The 13,997-nt window shown below is 46.3% G+C and overlaps 1 protein-coding gene across 9 annotated transcripts in view; it reads right to left on the reverse strand.

Moving 5' to 3' along the window:
* AUTS2 (activator of transcription and developmental regulator AUTS2) overlaps positions 1 to 13,997 on the reverse strand; it is a 663,053-nt gene that overhangs the window by 23,516 nt on the left and 625,540 nt on the right. For 8 of the 9 annotated variants that reach the window (XM_046902440.1, XM_046902439.1, XM_015295944.4 and 5 more), the window contains one exon: positions 1,401 to 1,878. In XM_046902440.1, coding sequence (XP_046758396.1) covers positions 1,401 to 1,878 — 478 coding nt within the window. Of the gene's footprint in view, positions 1 to 1,400; positions 1,879 to 8,698; positions 13,089 to 13,997 lie in introns of those variants that run through there. The other variant, XM_015295949.4, reaches the window with a different exon arrangement.

A 13,997-nucleotide genomic window follows, 5' to 3' on the forward strand; every position in this document is an offset into this window, starting at 1 on the left:
TCTGTTCTTCTATCAGTACCACTGAGACACTCCTTTCTCCAACCTCTCCCTTATCTTTTACTGCCTATGGTCTCTCCACACCAAAGCCCCAAGACACGTCTCCCTCCCTCTAACAGGCTGAGATTCTGTCCTCAACAACACAGCCGCAGCACACAAAGGACTAATCAGCTCTGTGCATTCATTACTTAATTATCGGGTCCTTTCTACATGACTGCTTCTGATTCATGTTTTCAGGCAAATGAAGCTCAACATCAGTGATCGCTGCATTAATAAAAGTTTAATTTCTCTGCTATGACTTAGAAAGATGGAAGAGTGTGGAAAACGTGAAATGAAGCTGGGAAGGCAACAACAGATACATGCTTATTATTCTGTTAGTGACTCTCCTTACCCCCACAATATAAAGACAGAAGATGAATCAGCAAAATAAATACACAGGATTATACTGGTTGCAATTTTTCAGGTTTCATTTCTTAGCAGGAAAAGTTTACAGTATGATCACATAGTGCTTAATCCCACTTGTCATTATTTCAAGTAGTGACACGTTTTTATTGCAGTGGCTTTTAAAGATGGGCAATACCAATTTGGTTAAAAATAAATCGAAGTCTTAAACAACTCCCAGCTTTAGTCAAACCATGAAGCAACCATGTACTGGTTCACCAGGTCAGGAAGGATGCCATGTGCCTGCTACAAGCTCACATCAGGGAAAGGTGAGGCACTGCTGAGAGCACTGGGTTGCCACAGGGGAAACCTGAGGTCCGTGACTTACAAAGACATCACGGGTTCCTGTGAACTCGTTGCTTAATCTCTGTTAATTTTGTTATCCCCCTACAAAAGGTGAGGATTATCTCTGTGCGGCCAAGTGAGGTGAAAAACACTGAAGACTGTAAGGTGTTGTCAGTGCAGGAAGAAATTAAGCCTGAATGTGTAAGCCTATGCCAAGCTGTCAGCAGGGCTAACAGCAGCAGCACCATACTTCTTGCCCCAGGGCATGTCAGTAGTTGGGGAAAGCAGAAGAGGTTTACAGGGAGGCAAGGGTAAAAGTAGGGAGCGTTCAGAGAATAGCTCAGCCTGCAGGAATTGGGATTTTCTTCCACTGGTCTACGTTGCATGAAATCCCCTTCAAAAACGTGAGCGTGCAAGGATAGGCAGGAAAAGCAAAAGCAAATTAACTAAGAGCTTGAGATTACCAAGCACTGCTGGGAAAATAAAGTGATTCTGGATCATTTTAGGGAAGAATTTGAGGAAGAGGCCACAAATCCCTCTCAATTTCCCACACATGGGGTGGGATGCACTGTCACCTCTATCCCAGTTCCCCTTCCCTTCCATAAAGCATCACCACCGGGAGCAGCAAGCTTGCCAAGAGACGGCACATGGGCACGCGTGGCTTTCCGCTCACCTACCTTAAGCTGTTGAGGCTTAAACTGCTGCTGTTGTAGGCAGAGAGTGGCTGCGAGAGGCTCTGAGCGGCCGGATGGGGCTGCACTGCAGGGAGGTTGGGGTGGGCCGGCTGCACCGGGGACTGCGGCCGGGGCGGGTGCTGCACAGGAGGCTGCGGCGCGGGCGGACGGGTGGGTTCCTCCGGGGCTGGAGGCAGCTGTGCGGCCGGCGGTGGGGCTGGTGGGGCCGGAGCCTCCGGCCGTGGGGCGAGCGCGGGGCTGGGGCAAGGTACCTCCGGCTGCGGTTCCAGCTGTGGCTGGGCCAGAGGCTGGGCCACCTGAGGGCAGGGGTCTTTAGGCACCACGGGCTCAAGTATTGGGTCTTTGCTGCTGTCCTGGCTCTTCTCTTGGCTCCTCTCTAGTCCTGATATTTTTGGGACAGCTGGCCCCCTAGCACCAGGGTCGGCATTTTCAGCGAGCGCACTGACTCCTAACTCTTTATCTGCAACAAAAGAGAGAGACAGAACAGGTGAGTGTGTGACTACATGGGAAAATCCAAGCGTAAGCCATCTGCTGGATCTGGGCAGACACATTTTGGTTTCATACTGAATTGAATGCAAACAAAAGTAATTTCCAGCAGTGTCCCTCATCCTCAGGTCCTTCTCTTAATATTTCTTCTCCTACTGCACCATAAGAAGAAAGTTTCTGTGTCTTCGTTAATGCACGAAAAAGGCAACTACACAAAACTTGAGCGCAGTGGCTCTGAAATTCTTCAGTCAGACCTCCCCAAAAATTACCACATCTGTCTGAAGGCAAATGCCCCAAAGTGCTCGTTCTGCTTTGTCCTGTGTATTCAGCACAACAGACACCAGGTCTGCTGCACCTGCCTCCCAGCTCGCGTCTCCTTGGGATTCATTTCCCACTCTGCCAGCGCAACCATTGATCATTAAAGAAAATGAGGCTGTAACGATGAACGCGTGACTCCAAGACTGAACCCCAAGGGGAGCGCTCTGCAGGATGCCCAGCATCGCTCCCTGCCCAGGAGCAGCCCTCTGCCCCATCTACACCTGTGCTTACCACAACGAGCTATTGCATGGGCTTCCAAAGGAGCAGAACACACAGGGAGGGGAAATGATATAATTTTGGAGACTGTTCTTCAGAAGAATGGCCGAAAGTGTTTGCAGGGTGACATACTTAGTCCTGAAATACGTGTTCTTTAAAGACATGAGCCAGGCAGCCACGCTGCGTGTGTGTGCATCTACTCCTCTCCTTCCTCCTCCAGCAATTCTCTCAAAATAAACCACCTGCTACCAAAGAGAAAGCCTGTTCACTGCAAGTATTTTCTGTTATTGTTCCTCTATCATCACTGCCTCACCAACCCGCTGAGGGAGGAAATGCACTCTGTGAGCTCTGCGCCTTATTACACCAATTCTAAACCTTAAAATGCTTACTGGTCAGAAAGCAAGGCTTCCTTGGTTTGGCTGGCCGAGGAGCAACTTATTTGGGTCCTCCAGCTGTGTCTCTTTAATACTAATGACTGCTATTAAAATTATAACACTCGCTACACTGGAGTTCTGCTCACTGGGGTTCCACAGAGACCTCCCACTTCAATCACGCCCCCAAACTTCTGCCAATGAGTATTCTGTAGAATGGTTTGAGTTGGAAGGGACCTTTAAGATCATCTCGTTCCAACCCCCCGCTATAGGCAGGGACACCTCCCTCTAGACCAGGTTGCTCACAGCCCCATCCAGCCTGGCCTTGAGTGCTTCCAGGGTGGGGGCATCCACAACCTCACTGGGCAACCTGTTCATCTGACGTATGACATCCCTCTGAGCAAGTTCAGGGGGAATGCTGCCAAGACAGGGTTGGAAAAGGGAGCATCAGCAGCTGCTGTGGGAATTGGGAGTGTTATTTACGTCAATATTGCATAGCAATGGTGTAAAGCTGGACTTACAACTTTGGCAATTACAAAGATGAAGCATATGGGAAACACACGAGATTTAAAGGGCCTGGGGACAAGCACCCAGGATTCCAAACGATCTTCAGATAGAAAAACTTCACTCATTCATCTGCCAATTTTAAGGGATAAAATGAATAAATGTGTAATAAATTAACACACATTTAGAAATAATTCTTGTCAGCTGCACTGGTCAAACCTTGATGTGAAGGAGAACAAATATCTATGATGAGAAGTATTTCTCCAGGCCACAGACAAGGTACACAGCGTTTGCCAACCTGCACATCACTGAAATTGCTGGAGAGGGCTGGGCAGGAATGTGCCAAAGACTCTTCCTCATTTGGGTTTCTCATGCAGAGAGCCCAACAAGCCATTCCAGGCCCGTTATTAAGTGGTTTGCAGGCCCTGTGCGACAGCAGCAGCCCGATGGAGACTGCTTTAATGGCTCATGAGCAGGAGATGGGACGAAGGGGAGGTGCAGGGGAGAACTCGGGAGAGACAAACAAACCGAGATATTTGACAAGGACATACTTAATCACTTTGGGATTACTCAGTCTGTAACGGGCACCAGGATCTCCTTGGGCATTTGGATCATAAAACCATGGTGGCAGCAGTGAGACTCCAGAGGAATAAAAATAATAACTCTGCTGTATGCCCCAGGTCTTCCTCATTGCAACTGCACTGCAGGTTACTGCATTCATTCTTAGGCTCAATCTTGTCTGACCAAACAATATTTTAAGTTAGAGACTGATCACTGCGTGCATTAAGACAGGAGCCCAAAGAGGAAAGAAACAAGCAATAGTTTGTTCAGAAATAGGGCAGCCCGGTCTAGTGATTGGTGACCCTGCACATAGCAGGGGGGTTGAAACTCGATGATCATGATGGTCCTTTTCAACACAGGCCATTCTATGATTCTATGAAATAGTTTCCTACACCTTGCAGGCTTAAGAATTATAATATTTTGATTTTTGACAGAAAGGTGCAATAATGAGGGCTTGGAGGGCCTCGTTTCGTCATTAGAAATTCCCTTCAAGTCGAATACAGTAGGTGGGGTGGTCTGAAAACCCAGCTGAGGTGATACTTCCGAAGCTACAGGGAATACCTCGTGCTTGGTGCAATCATTAAATCTTTCCATTTGATATCTTTAGGGTCTCTCTGGTGTGTGTAACATTTATTCAGCACAACTCGCTGCCGGGAATTCAGTTCTTCCTCCCCTGGAGAGAAGGGGCGAGGAATCCTATCATCTCCTGGGTATTCCTTGCTGCTGCTTACATCTTCATTACACAGCCCCTCAAGTACCATTCCTGTTAGTCCATCGCTTAGAAGACGCTGCATTCAGTACCATAGCATTATCCCAAGTGTCAAACCCTGAACGTGTGCACACCTTCCCCCTCTCTCTGTCTTACACCTCTGCATCTGTGCATCCACCCCACGATGCTATCAGATTCCTGCAGTCTCTCTGAGCCTTGTATATTCTCCACACACACCCCTGATAATTATGCTACATAAATAAGAAAGAATTCCTCATCCCACAACTCTTCTTTTGGGAGCTGCAATCCCACATCAGTGATGAACACAACCGTGTGTTTCGTATGGAAGGCTGTAGTCCTCATCAACAATACTTCACAGCCATAAACACAAGATCGCTCTTTTCCTACCAGCACATTACTTATGAGTGCTGACTGACTCATAAAAACTAAGGGGAAAATGTCCTTTGTGCACCTAGGACAAGCTGACTTCATTTGATAGCAGTCTCCATACTCTGTTTTGGATAAATAACTGTGATGTAAGTTCTGTGCTGGCAAATGCTCCCCTTTTTCCACTGGGTTGCTATTGCGTCCAGCAGCAGACTTTTAACTGAGAAAGGAATAAAACCACAATTCCATGTTCTTTGAAGACTGACGAAAAACACTGGCTGAGCTCGTACCACCCAGACAGCACATGCAGCTTCCATTATCTTCCTTTCCTGTTTTGCCCCTTTGATGTGTCTTAAATCTGAAATTCCTCTATTTTTCACTTAACACACAAAAAGTGGGGATCACACAAGATGCAGGGCTTGGTCCCCTCCAAGTAACACAAGTGCAGTTATCCCTTTGCTGTGTCTACATGGTTATTACTTAGTTGGCTCGGTAGGAGCAGACAAGGCCACACTGAAGTCCTCTAAGCAAACCAAATGACGGCACAGGAACTAGAGAGACTCATTCTACATAAGTGCCACCAACATACCCATATCCACATGCACTCCCCTGAATTTGCAGACATGTATATGTCACGTGTAATACATATGCATTTGTCTTCCAACCCAGATCTGTTGTGTGTACACACAGTTAAAGGAATACACGGTGCACACAAACACTTCCATAGAGAGACATGGATTTTTATGAAGCACACAGGTTATATGCAGCATCCACCTGCAGTGCTGCTCTCTGTCTTCCTAAGGCACAGTAAAATTTGACCTACGCTCTGTGTTCTGGCTCCTCTGTATCATATGTGTGATCCAAAAGAGCTACAGGATGGCTGGGACAGCCAGTTGAGAACATCACAGCCACACGAGAAAGCCCAACCAGTCTTCCGCCAGCAGAAACACCCTGCTGAAATTCACCACACTTTACATTCCTAGAGGTTCACCAATTCATTGCACACACTGCTTTTCCCTGATCAAGTGCTGTCTGCAGACAGGTTCTACGTCTGCCTGCACCAAAGACCAAACCTGCAAAGAGCCAAGCTGGCTGGTCCCAAGTGGCAGCCAAGCACATGTAAATCAGGCATCTCTGACCTGACCGGGCAGTCCCTGGGGAATGAAGTCCTTAGATGACATCAGGCATGGTGCTGCCAACTTACAGGCCAAATATTTATTTCTGAAACCCAAATCATCCACCTTTTCCGTGCACAGTTTGATTTGGAACCAAGAACATACAGTGCTCTGCCCCTACTACTCCCCTTCACATTAGGATTCATCCTCTCCACGTCTGCTTTGGGTTATCTTCTGAGAGCAATTCAGAATCATCCCTGAACCTTCCATTCTCCCAAGAGAATGCTGGATTAAGCTCAAAGTCCTTCTTGCAGAAGTATGAGAAGTACAGGAGTTTTCACTCTCTTGCACCTGCCAGTGTGCTCTCTGGGACTGAACATTCAGCTTACCAAGGAAATCTTACATTTTTGTAGCCTTATTAAATTTAAAAAGAGCACGTATTTTCTTCTGCTTCTTCAGAAAGTTAAGCTCTACTCTTGACAACACAATCTGTCTAGCCAAGATTTTCTGATAACTTATTTATGCAGGATAAAAAATTGCACCTTTCAGAAAACATAGATTCCTTGGGTTGTAACATGTTCACTGTAAGTGGGCAGTTGGTGCACAACCAACACAAGCAGTCCTAACTTCTCTGAAGTCAATGGAATGCAGAGAACATACACCCTGCTGACTGCCAGCCTTGGGATGTGTACTTCAGTGAGTGTTCTGCACGGCTTGAAATAATTAATCAGATTTAAGTCCTGACCGTACATTTCATATTGATTAGACATCAGTCAGTGAAACATTTGGATAAATAAAGGCAGATGACAGAAACTATTACTGCAAAGGATGGGGAAGATCGTTGGGTGCACCAGCCAACACATATCAGGAGGGCCCCAGAGCGCTTCATCTGTTGTACTGGATACAGAATAATCTGCTAAAAACAACGCCTGGTTTTTAGCACACAGCCATCTTTCATCCTAATTTCCAAGGACACTAACAAAGTATTTGATTATGCAAATTAAAAACACGCATTTGAAAGTGTGTTGCAAGCAGCTCTGTCATCTGCTGATATCAATTATCCCACAGTAAGCAGGTATTTAGTACAACTGGATAGCAAGACTTGTGACACACTTTGTACTTAATTATAAAACAGAAGAAAAATCATTCAGGACAAAAGATTTTGCTACCTCCCATTAAAAGTGTTTCTCTTCTGCGTGGAAATGGATTTAATTGTCAACAATAAAGTTCCAGATCAATGAAAAGAAGCACTTAATGGGATTGCACAAGATGTTGACAATTCTTCAGTCACTGAGCTGCTGCTGGCCTCCATTTGAGAATGCAGAGTGCTCCAATATTTCCCACGAAACAATCTATTTCAGCCAGCTGTTACACAGAACATAGGCCATAAACGTAACTCCTATATCCTGTATGCTGTGAGTATAATATTGAAAGCACTCGATGGTTGATTTCCTTTTAAAGCATGCCTTTCCTTAGCAAAAAGGGATGGGATATGGCTTTCTGGAGGAAAACAAAGGGCAAAACATCCAAACGCTCCTCTCCTACAAATCACTGCGTTTTACTTAATGGGAAAAAAACTGCACGCATCTGCAGCATCCTAATGGAACCTAATAGAAAGCAACACCGTAACTCAATCCTGCTTCGACACACGTGTGCACACATATGCACAGCAAAAGGTTCACTTCCAACAGGGAACATCTCTTGGCTTCCCAACCTTTCCCAATAGGTAGTGATAAGTTACTCAATACCTGTGCAGCTCTGAAGCAGTCACTCGCCAGCTACCAGCACCAGAGTTTATTAAAGTGGATTCTTCTTGAACAGAATGGAAACTTCCCATGTAGGAAGTAACGCTGACAAATTAATTGGGGATTATTCTTTGATAATAAAGGGTTTGAGCACAACAAGCTTTCGCTTCCTGTTTCAATTTTGTGCTTTAATTAAAGAAGAATAGGGCCTGTAATCACAGCATTTGTAAAGCACACCCGGGCTCACAGAGACACAGACAACCCCTTCTACACCAGGACGAGAATCCACCTTTCCTACCACTGATATTTCCAAAGCAGATGTAAAACCTCTGCAGCCAGCAGGGGTTAAATACCCTGCCCGGCATGTGAGAGCTCATGCTGATCTCTGTAAGACTGGCTTGCACCCAGAAGCAGGAGATTTTCTTCCCCAACTTTCTAAAATCACAGTACAGCACCACGGGCCTGTGAGGTGCATCAATCTCACCTGAATAGTCTAAAGTTATCGCCCATAGCAGTACATTTCTAAGCCTGCCATGAAAATCTTCCTTCCGCAAGGTTTTCGTTCCTCACCTTTTAATTCCACTTGGCTCTTGCCAGTCTGTCAGAAAGAGACTTCTCTGTAAGTCATCACCATCACCCATTCCTTCAGAAGAGCGTTTCCCCCCTTTATCTCCACTGCAAGTTTTTCAGCTCCTGTCTTCCCACTCTTTCTTCCCACAAGTTCACCCACGTTCCTAATCCCTTCTTGTTCATTCTCCTGCTAATCTGCTGCACCCCGCAGGTTTCTGCAGAGGCTGACAAGGACTGCTGGTCAGCAGCTGCACCACTGCCTCACACCAAAGCATTTCACCCCTTCCACATCACTCACCGCTCAGCTCCTCGGCTCCATACCACGTCGCCATTCCCATCCAGCTGGGGCAGACCTGGGGAAGGTTTGCATTAAACCATCTGCAGCACTGCCCCGCTGCTGGTCTCGGCTTGTCCCAGCTACTGCAGTGCGTCCTGTTGAGGCCTGCATGCTCTGATTTAACATGCACCGCCTCAGGTATGTCTAGACTCGATCTCAATCCTTGCTCTCTCAGCTGGATGAGGTTTCTTCACTGTTTAACAGCTCTAACAACCTTACAGCATGTGTATGTGCTGCTGCTTGCCCTCCTGGCTTTTACACTGACCAGCTTGAAGCACAGACTTCACACTTAAGCAGCTCTTAAACCAACCCTGCATTGCAAAGAGATGATGATGAAAACAACCCAACTCCTTGTTCTCCATTCTTCAGCCACACTTTGCTGGCAACAGCCCTTTGCTCCTTGCTTTGCAACCGCTCAGCTTCTGCAGCAGCCTTTTGCCCAGCAGCTTGCTGGGTCTTTTTTGCAGCACCTGCAGAAATGACAGCCATTTCTTCGCTACTTTGACACTGCAGAGGGACTCAGAAATGTCTGCCCGGCCCAACGCCAGGCTGGGCTGGCTCCCAAACGGTGCCTTTCCTCAGCCCTCTGGCTGTCAGACAGCACCCCACGGCCCATCCAGTTGCCTCTCAGAGCTGCCAAAAGGCAAGAAGGTGGCAGGCCAGGACAGCAAGCAGTAAAGAACAGGGAAGAGTGAGGCTTCACCATTCCCTCCAGTTATCAATAGGGATGGGATAACCCTATCCCAAGATCAGTTCCACCACAGGGGTTGGGGAGAAAAATGTTTGGGGCTTCTCTGTCAGCCCCTCTCCTTACTATCGGTTTGTTCTGGCCATGGAGCTGCAGTGCTCTACCGAACGCTCATCCCGCTCATATGCAACAGGATTACTTCAATAAGCTCGAATAAAACTGGCTTTCAAAAGCAGCTTGAAAAGCATCACCTTATGAACACTGATCAAATGTAGCCTGACAGCTCAGTTTAATACATGAAGGACAAAAAAGATCAGTGTGCTGTGTTTATATAGAAAAATAACACATTTATTCCCCCTGAGAGGTGTCATAGCCATAACTCACCAGACACATAACACTGTTTCCTTTGTGAATTTGTTCTTCAGAGCCAAGAATTTTCAATCCTGATTTTAAAGGCACGATGTCAGTAAAAACACAGAGCACAAAACCCCAGTGCCCCTCTTGCTAACACTGAGGCGAAGCACAGCAGGAACGCGGCCATGCACACTTTTAATTACAACTGTTTTGGTCCTTTGTGTCTACAGGAAAACTTCACTAAGCCTCCAAATCGCAATTCCAACGCTCAGTGTTTCTTAGCAGTATTCTCACACTTTGGCACGTTTTGCTGTGTTTCCAGTATTACAGAGGAAAGGGCTGATGGCAGCCAACTGTTCAAGGAAGCATTGCTTATAGGATTCTTCCTGTTTGGGTCATATTGGTAAGTGTAGAACTGAGAGTTCAGGCTCCCTGCTCAACACAGCATCTCCGTAAACATCTCTGTTAGCTTTGTAGTGATGCTCATCCCTTTTTAAATTGCCTGAATTTCTTCAGTTGTGCTAAAACACATCCCATGAGTTTATTTTAAAATGGAAGAAAAATGGGTAAAATCGCTGAACAGGTTTGTACGTACAGCTGTGATGTAACTAAAGATCTGCCAGCCCATATTGTGTTTCCCTGCTTTCAGAGCATGGCTGATAAAAGCTTTCCTCTGTAGCTAAACATGACTGTGTACCACATTCCTCCCAACTGGGACAGCGGTAGAGGACTTGAAAGAGTTTACACTAATAGGAATAGAAAATCAAGAAAGAAAAACACAAGACCACCAGTGGCTCTTTGGCACACACCAGTTCTGTTCTTACACCATTCAGCAGCATTCTGTAAACAGGAATGTGACATTTCACTGAAGCCTATATGGTAATTCAAGAACTGAAACGTGTTCAGCTTTTTTATTACAACCATTTATAGAGGAGCATCATTACCTCCTGCATAATTTGGTGCAGGTCATAAGAGCCCCTTATGGTCTGAACACCTTATGATGCCTTATCTACCTCTGCAAGGTGACTACAGAACTATTTGAAAAGGTTTGCTTTGCCTTGACATCTTGTTTTCTTGACCATGGCTCTCCCCAGCCTGCTCTTGACATCTGCTGGATATTGACTGGCTTGCTCCAATCACTTGAACTACCCGGACTGCAGTTGGATGGCAGCCTTCCCAGCCACTGAAACTGTATAAACAAACGGAATGAAATCTATTTGCTTAAATCAAATTAATTTCCAGACACGGAGGTGGGGTGATGACGGGAACCTGGCAGGTCTCAGAGAGATGTCATTTTGTGCCAGTCAATCTGTGTGAATGTTATCTGCAATCAGAAAGGCTGTGCCGTCGATCAGCTCTGGTTTCACATACCTCAGGACAGCTGGGGGCCTCCTGGTAGAATACATTCTGGTACAGTAAAGTGTCCATTATATTCTAATTGCTCCACGCAACGTGAGATGCTCTAACAGAATCAGATGAACCACTCTGCATTTACCCATGACACTGGCCTTTTTTTTTTTTTTTTTTTCTTGCAAATATGTTCAGGAAGGTTTTGCAAAAGAGAGTTTTTGATAGGACTGCTGACTCACTGAACAGCGTCTGCCCTCGGAGCGACCCGGAGGAGCAATGTGTGAGCCTCCAGATATCCCCATGCAATCAGAGAAGTCCTCTCCTTAACCCCTCCGGACGATCACACTGTAACTTGCAGCAAAGGTCTGACTGTGCTCTTGGGGACATCACTTCTACAACCATATATCCCTTCTGCTTGAACAAACAGACTTCAGTGAGCACGGCTCACAGCAGTTTGCAGAAAATGAAATTTGTGGCTCTATTTTTTTATTACAAGGGGGAATGATTTTAAACTGAGAGAGGGGAGGTTTAGGTTGGATATTAGGAGGAAGTTTTTTACCCAGAGGGTGGTGACACTGGAACAGGTTGCCCAAGGAGGCTGTGGATGCCCCATCCCTGCAGGCATTCAAGGCCAGGCTGGATGTGCTCTGGGCAGCCTGGGCTGCTGGTTGGCGACCCTGCACACAGCAGGGGGTTGGAACTGGATGAGCAGTGTGGTCATTTGCAACCCAGGCCGTTCTGTGATTCTACGATTCTACTACCAACATGAAAGCAAAATCCTAGTGAAAGTGCAAAGCTGGCGTGGGGGGACTTGGGAGCAAGCAAGGATTAGCTACCAAAGTACGTGTTGGCTTCTACCCCTACAGAACACTAAAAAAATGCTGAATTGGTGTGAAAGGGCTTTTGCACATCATAAACCTCAGTGCTCACCTATACTCAGTGCTCACTTATTGACTTGCCCTTAACGGAAGCAGCTGAGCAGAATGTCAGCTGGATTTTTTTCTTTAAAACAGAGAAACTATCTGAGAAACAGTCGCATAAACGCATCTTAAAGCACAGCAGCACCTGGGCTTTAACAAATCTAAGCACCTTCAGCTACTGTATCAGCTCGGCATCCAGCCTAAACAGGTACCATGCATATGTTCCAAAATGAACGATGAGCAACGAACTCCAGAGTAAGACCAAAACTGCCACACACATCCTTCCACTATCAAGATAATTAATTAGGTAGGATATGAGACTGACATCACCATGTCCTACAAATGGAAGAGACACCAACAGCAGGGTGTAACGCTGGGGGCTGAAGACAACACCGACTGCTGTGGGGTTCTTTTGAAGTTGAAAACCCAGGAATTTTCTATGAAAACTGCAATCTTTAGTCTATGCATGCTCCAAGACATCGTTTGAAAAACGTCCAACGCTTCGAACTTTTATTTTGATTCATGTTGAGCCGTGCTGAGGCTAATTATTATCCAGCAAATGGTGCATTCAAAGACTCACGTCTTGCACACAGGGCTCTGTGTTGTTACCTCCACGTTGCAAGGAACTGTAATTCTGAAAGGATTAAAAGTTTACCAGCACAGCCATGTAAAGTAGAAAATGAATTGTTCGCTCTTCTCATCTCTGTTTGGAAATTAGATTACAGGCTCCAAGTGAGCTGAAATACAGAATGAGGCAAATCCGTGTGATTAGCTCACAGGTGGCCAGTGAGCCTTTTCTATGCTTCAAAGTCTAGCAGATTCCCATTAGCTGCAATAATAAAAAGAATGTGTATTTATCCTTCGGCCCAAACCCTGCCCTGTGCCAACACGGCTACCTGCTGTGCTAATCCTCAGAACCAATATAATCATCCCCAATTGTTATTTCATAAGTTTGCTCAGCTGTCACCGGGGATATACAGTACATGTGGCACAGATCTGCGCTGCGGACGGTATGAGGAGCACATTGCTGAGCTGGGACAGCCCCAGCTGCCAGCAGTCGCTCCCTGCTCTAAGAGGAAAGGCCTTAAATATGTAGAGACACTTTGTGCCATTAATTAGGAGTGCTTCCTCTAAAGACACCAACAGGAACATGCAGCACACCTTATGTCAGCTGTGTAAGTCACATGCGATGCACAGTACCAGCACCCATTTGATTCAGTATTTGCTCTTTTGCATTAAAGTCAGCGGGACAATGTGTGCACACACACCTTGGCCATACCCTGCACACAACCACAGCACTGCCAGGGCCTCTCAGTGTAATGAGGGTCGTTCCCCCTCTAGCAAACAGATACCCTGCCTCGTATCGCTGTGGTTACATCCTCAGTGTTCCTACAAATGTCTAACAGTCCTATGAATCCTCCTATGCTCTTTCGCTTACCACTAAGCTTCAGTCAGGAGCCACACAAGACAACTCGCAATTTCCTTTTGTTACTTTTCAATCTGTTAGGGAAATGAGAAGCTATCTCCCTATTCCCACACTACAGATTGACCAGAATATCTCAAACTAACTTACAAATATTGGGATGTTGAGTGAATGGCACTCTGGGGAAGGAAGAGGGGACAAAGGGCTGAGGTGGCTGTGAGCATGGTGGCCTGGCTCTGCATTGCTCCCATATATGTCCTTCCACCTCTCTGTTACCACAAAGCAAAGTGAAGATCCCGAAGTGCAGAGCACGTTCCACCTCAGCTCTGGGCAGATCAGGAGGAGGCTCAGAGACCCACAGTTTTCCCCAGCAGTGCTGATGTCTCCCTACATCCCTGGCCACACTCCCTGCCCTGCGCTACCCTTCCCATGCAGATGTCGCCATGCAATGGGCTTATCCGGGAAAGTGATATGGATTACAAGGGATCCTTCTTTCATTTCCTTTTCTTAAAACCATCTTCAGCC

Source organism: Gallus gallus, chromosome 19 (assembly GCF_016699485.2).
Source record: "Gallus gallus isolate bGalGal1 chromosome 19, bGalGal1.mat.broiler.GRCg7b, whole genome shotgun sequence".
Taxonomy (NCBI): Eukaryota; Metazoa; Chordata; class Aves; order Galliformes; family Phasianidae; genus Gallus; species Gallus gallus.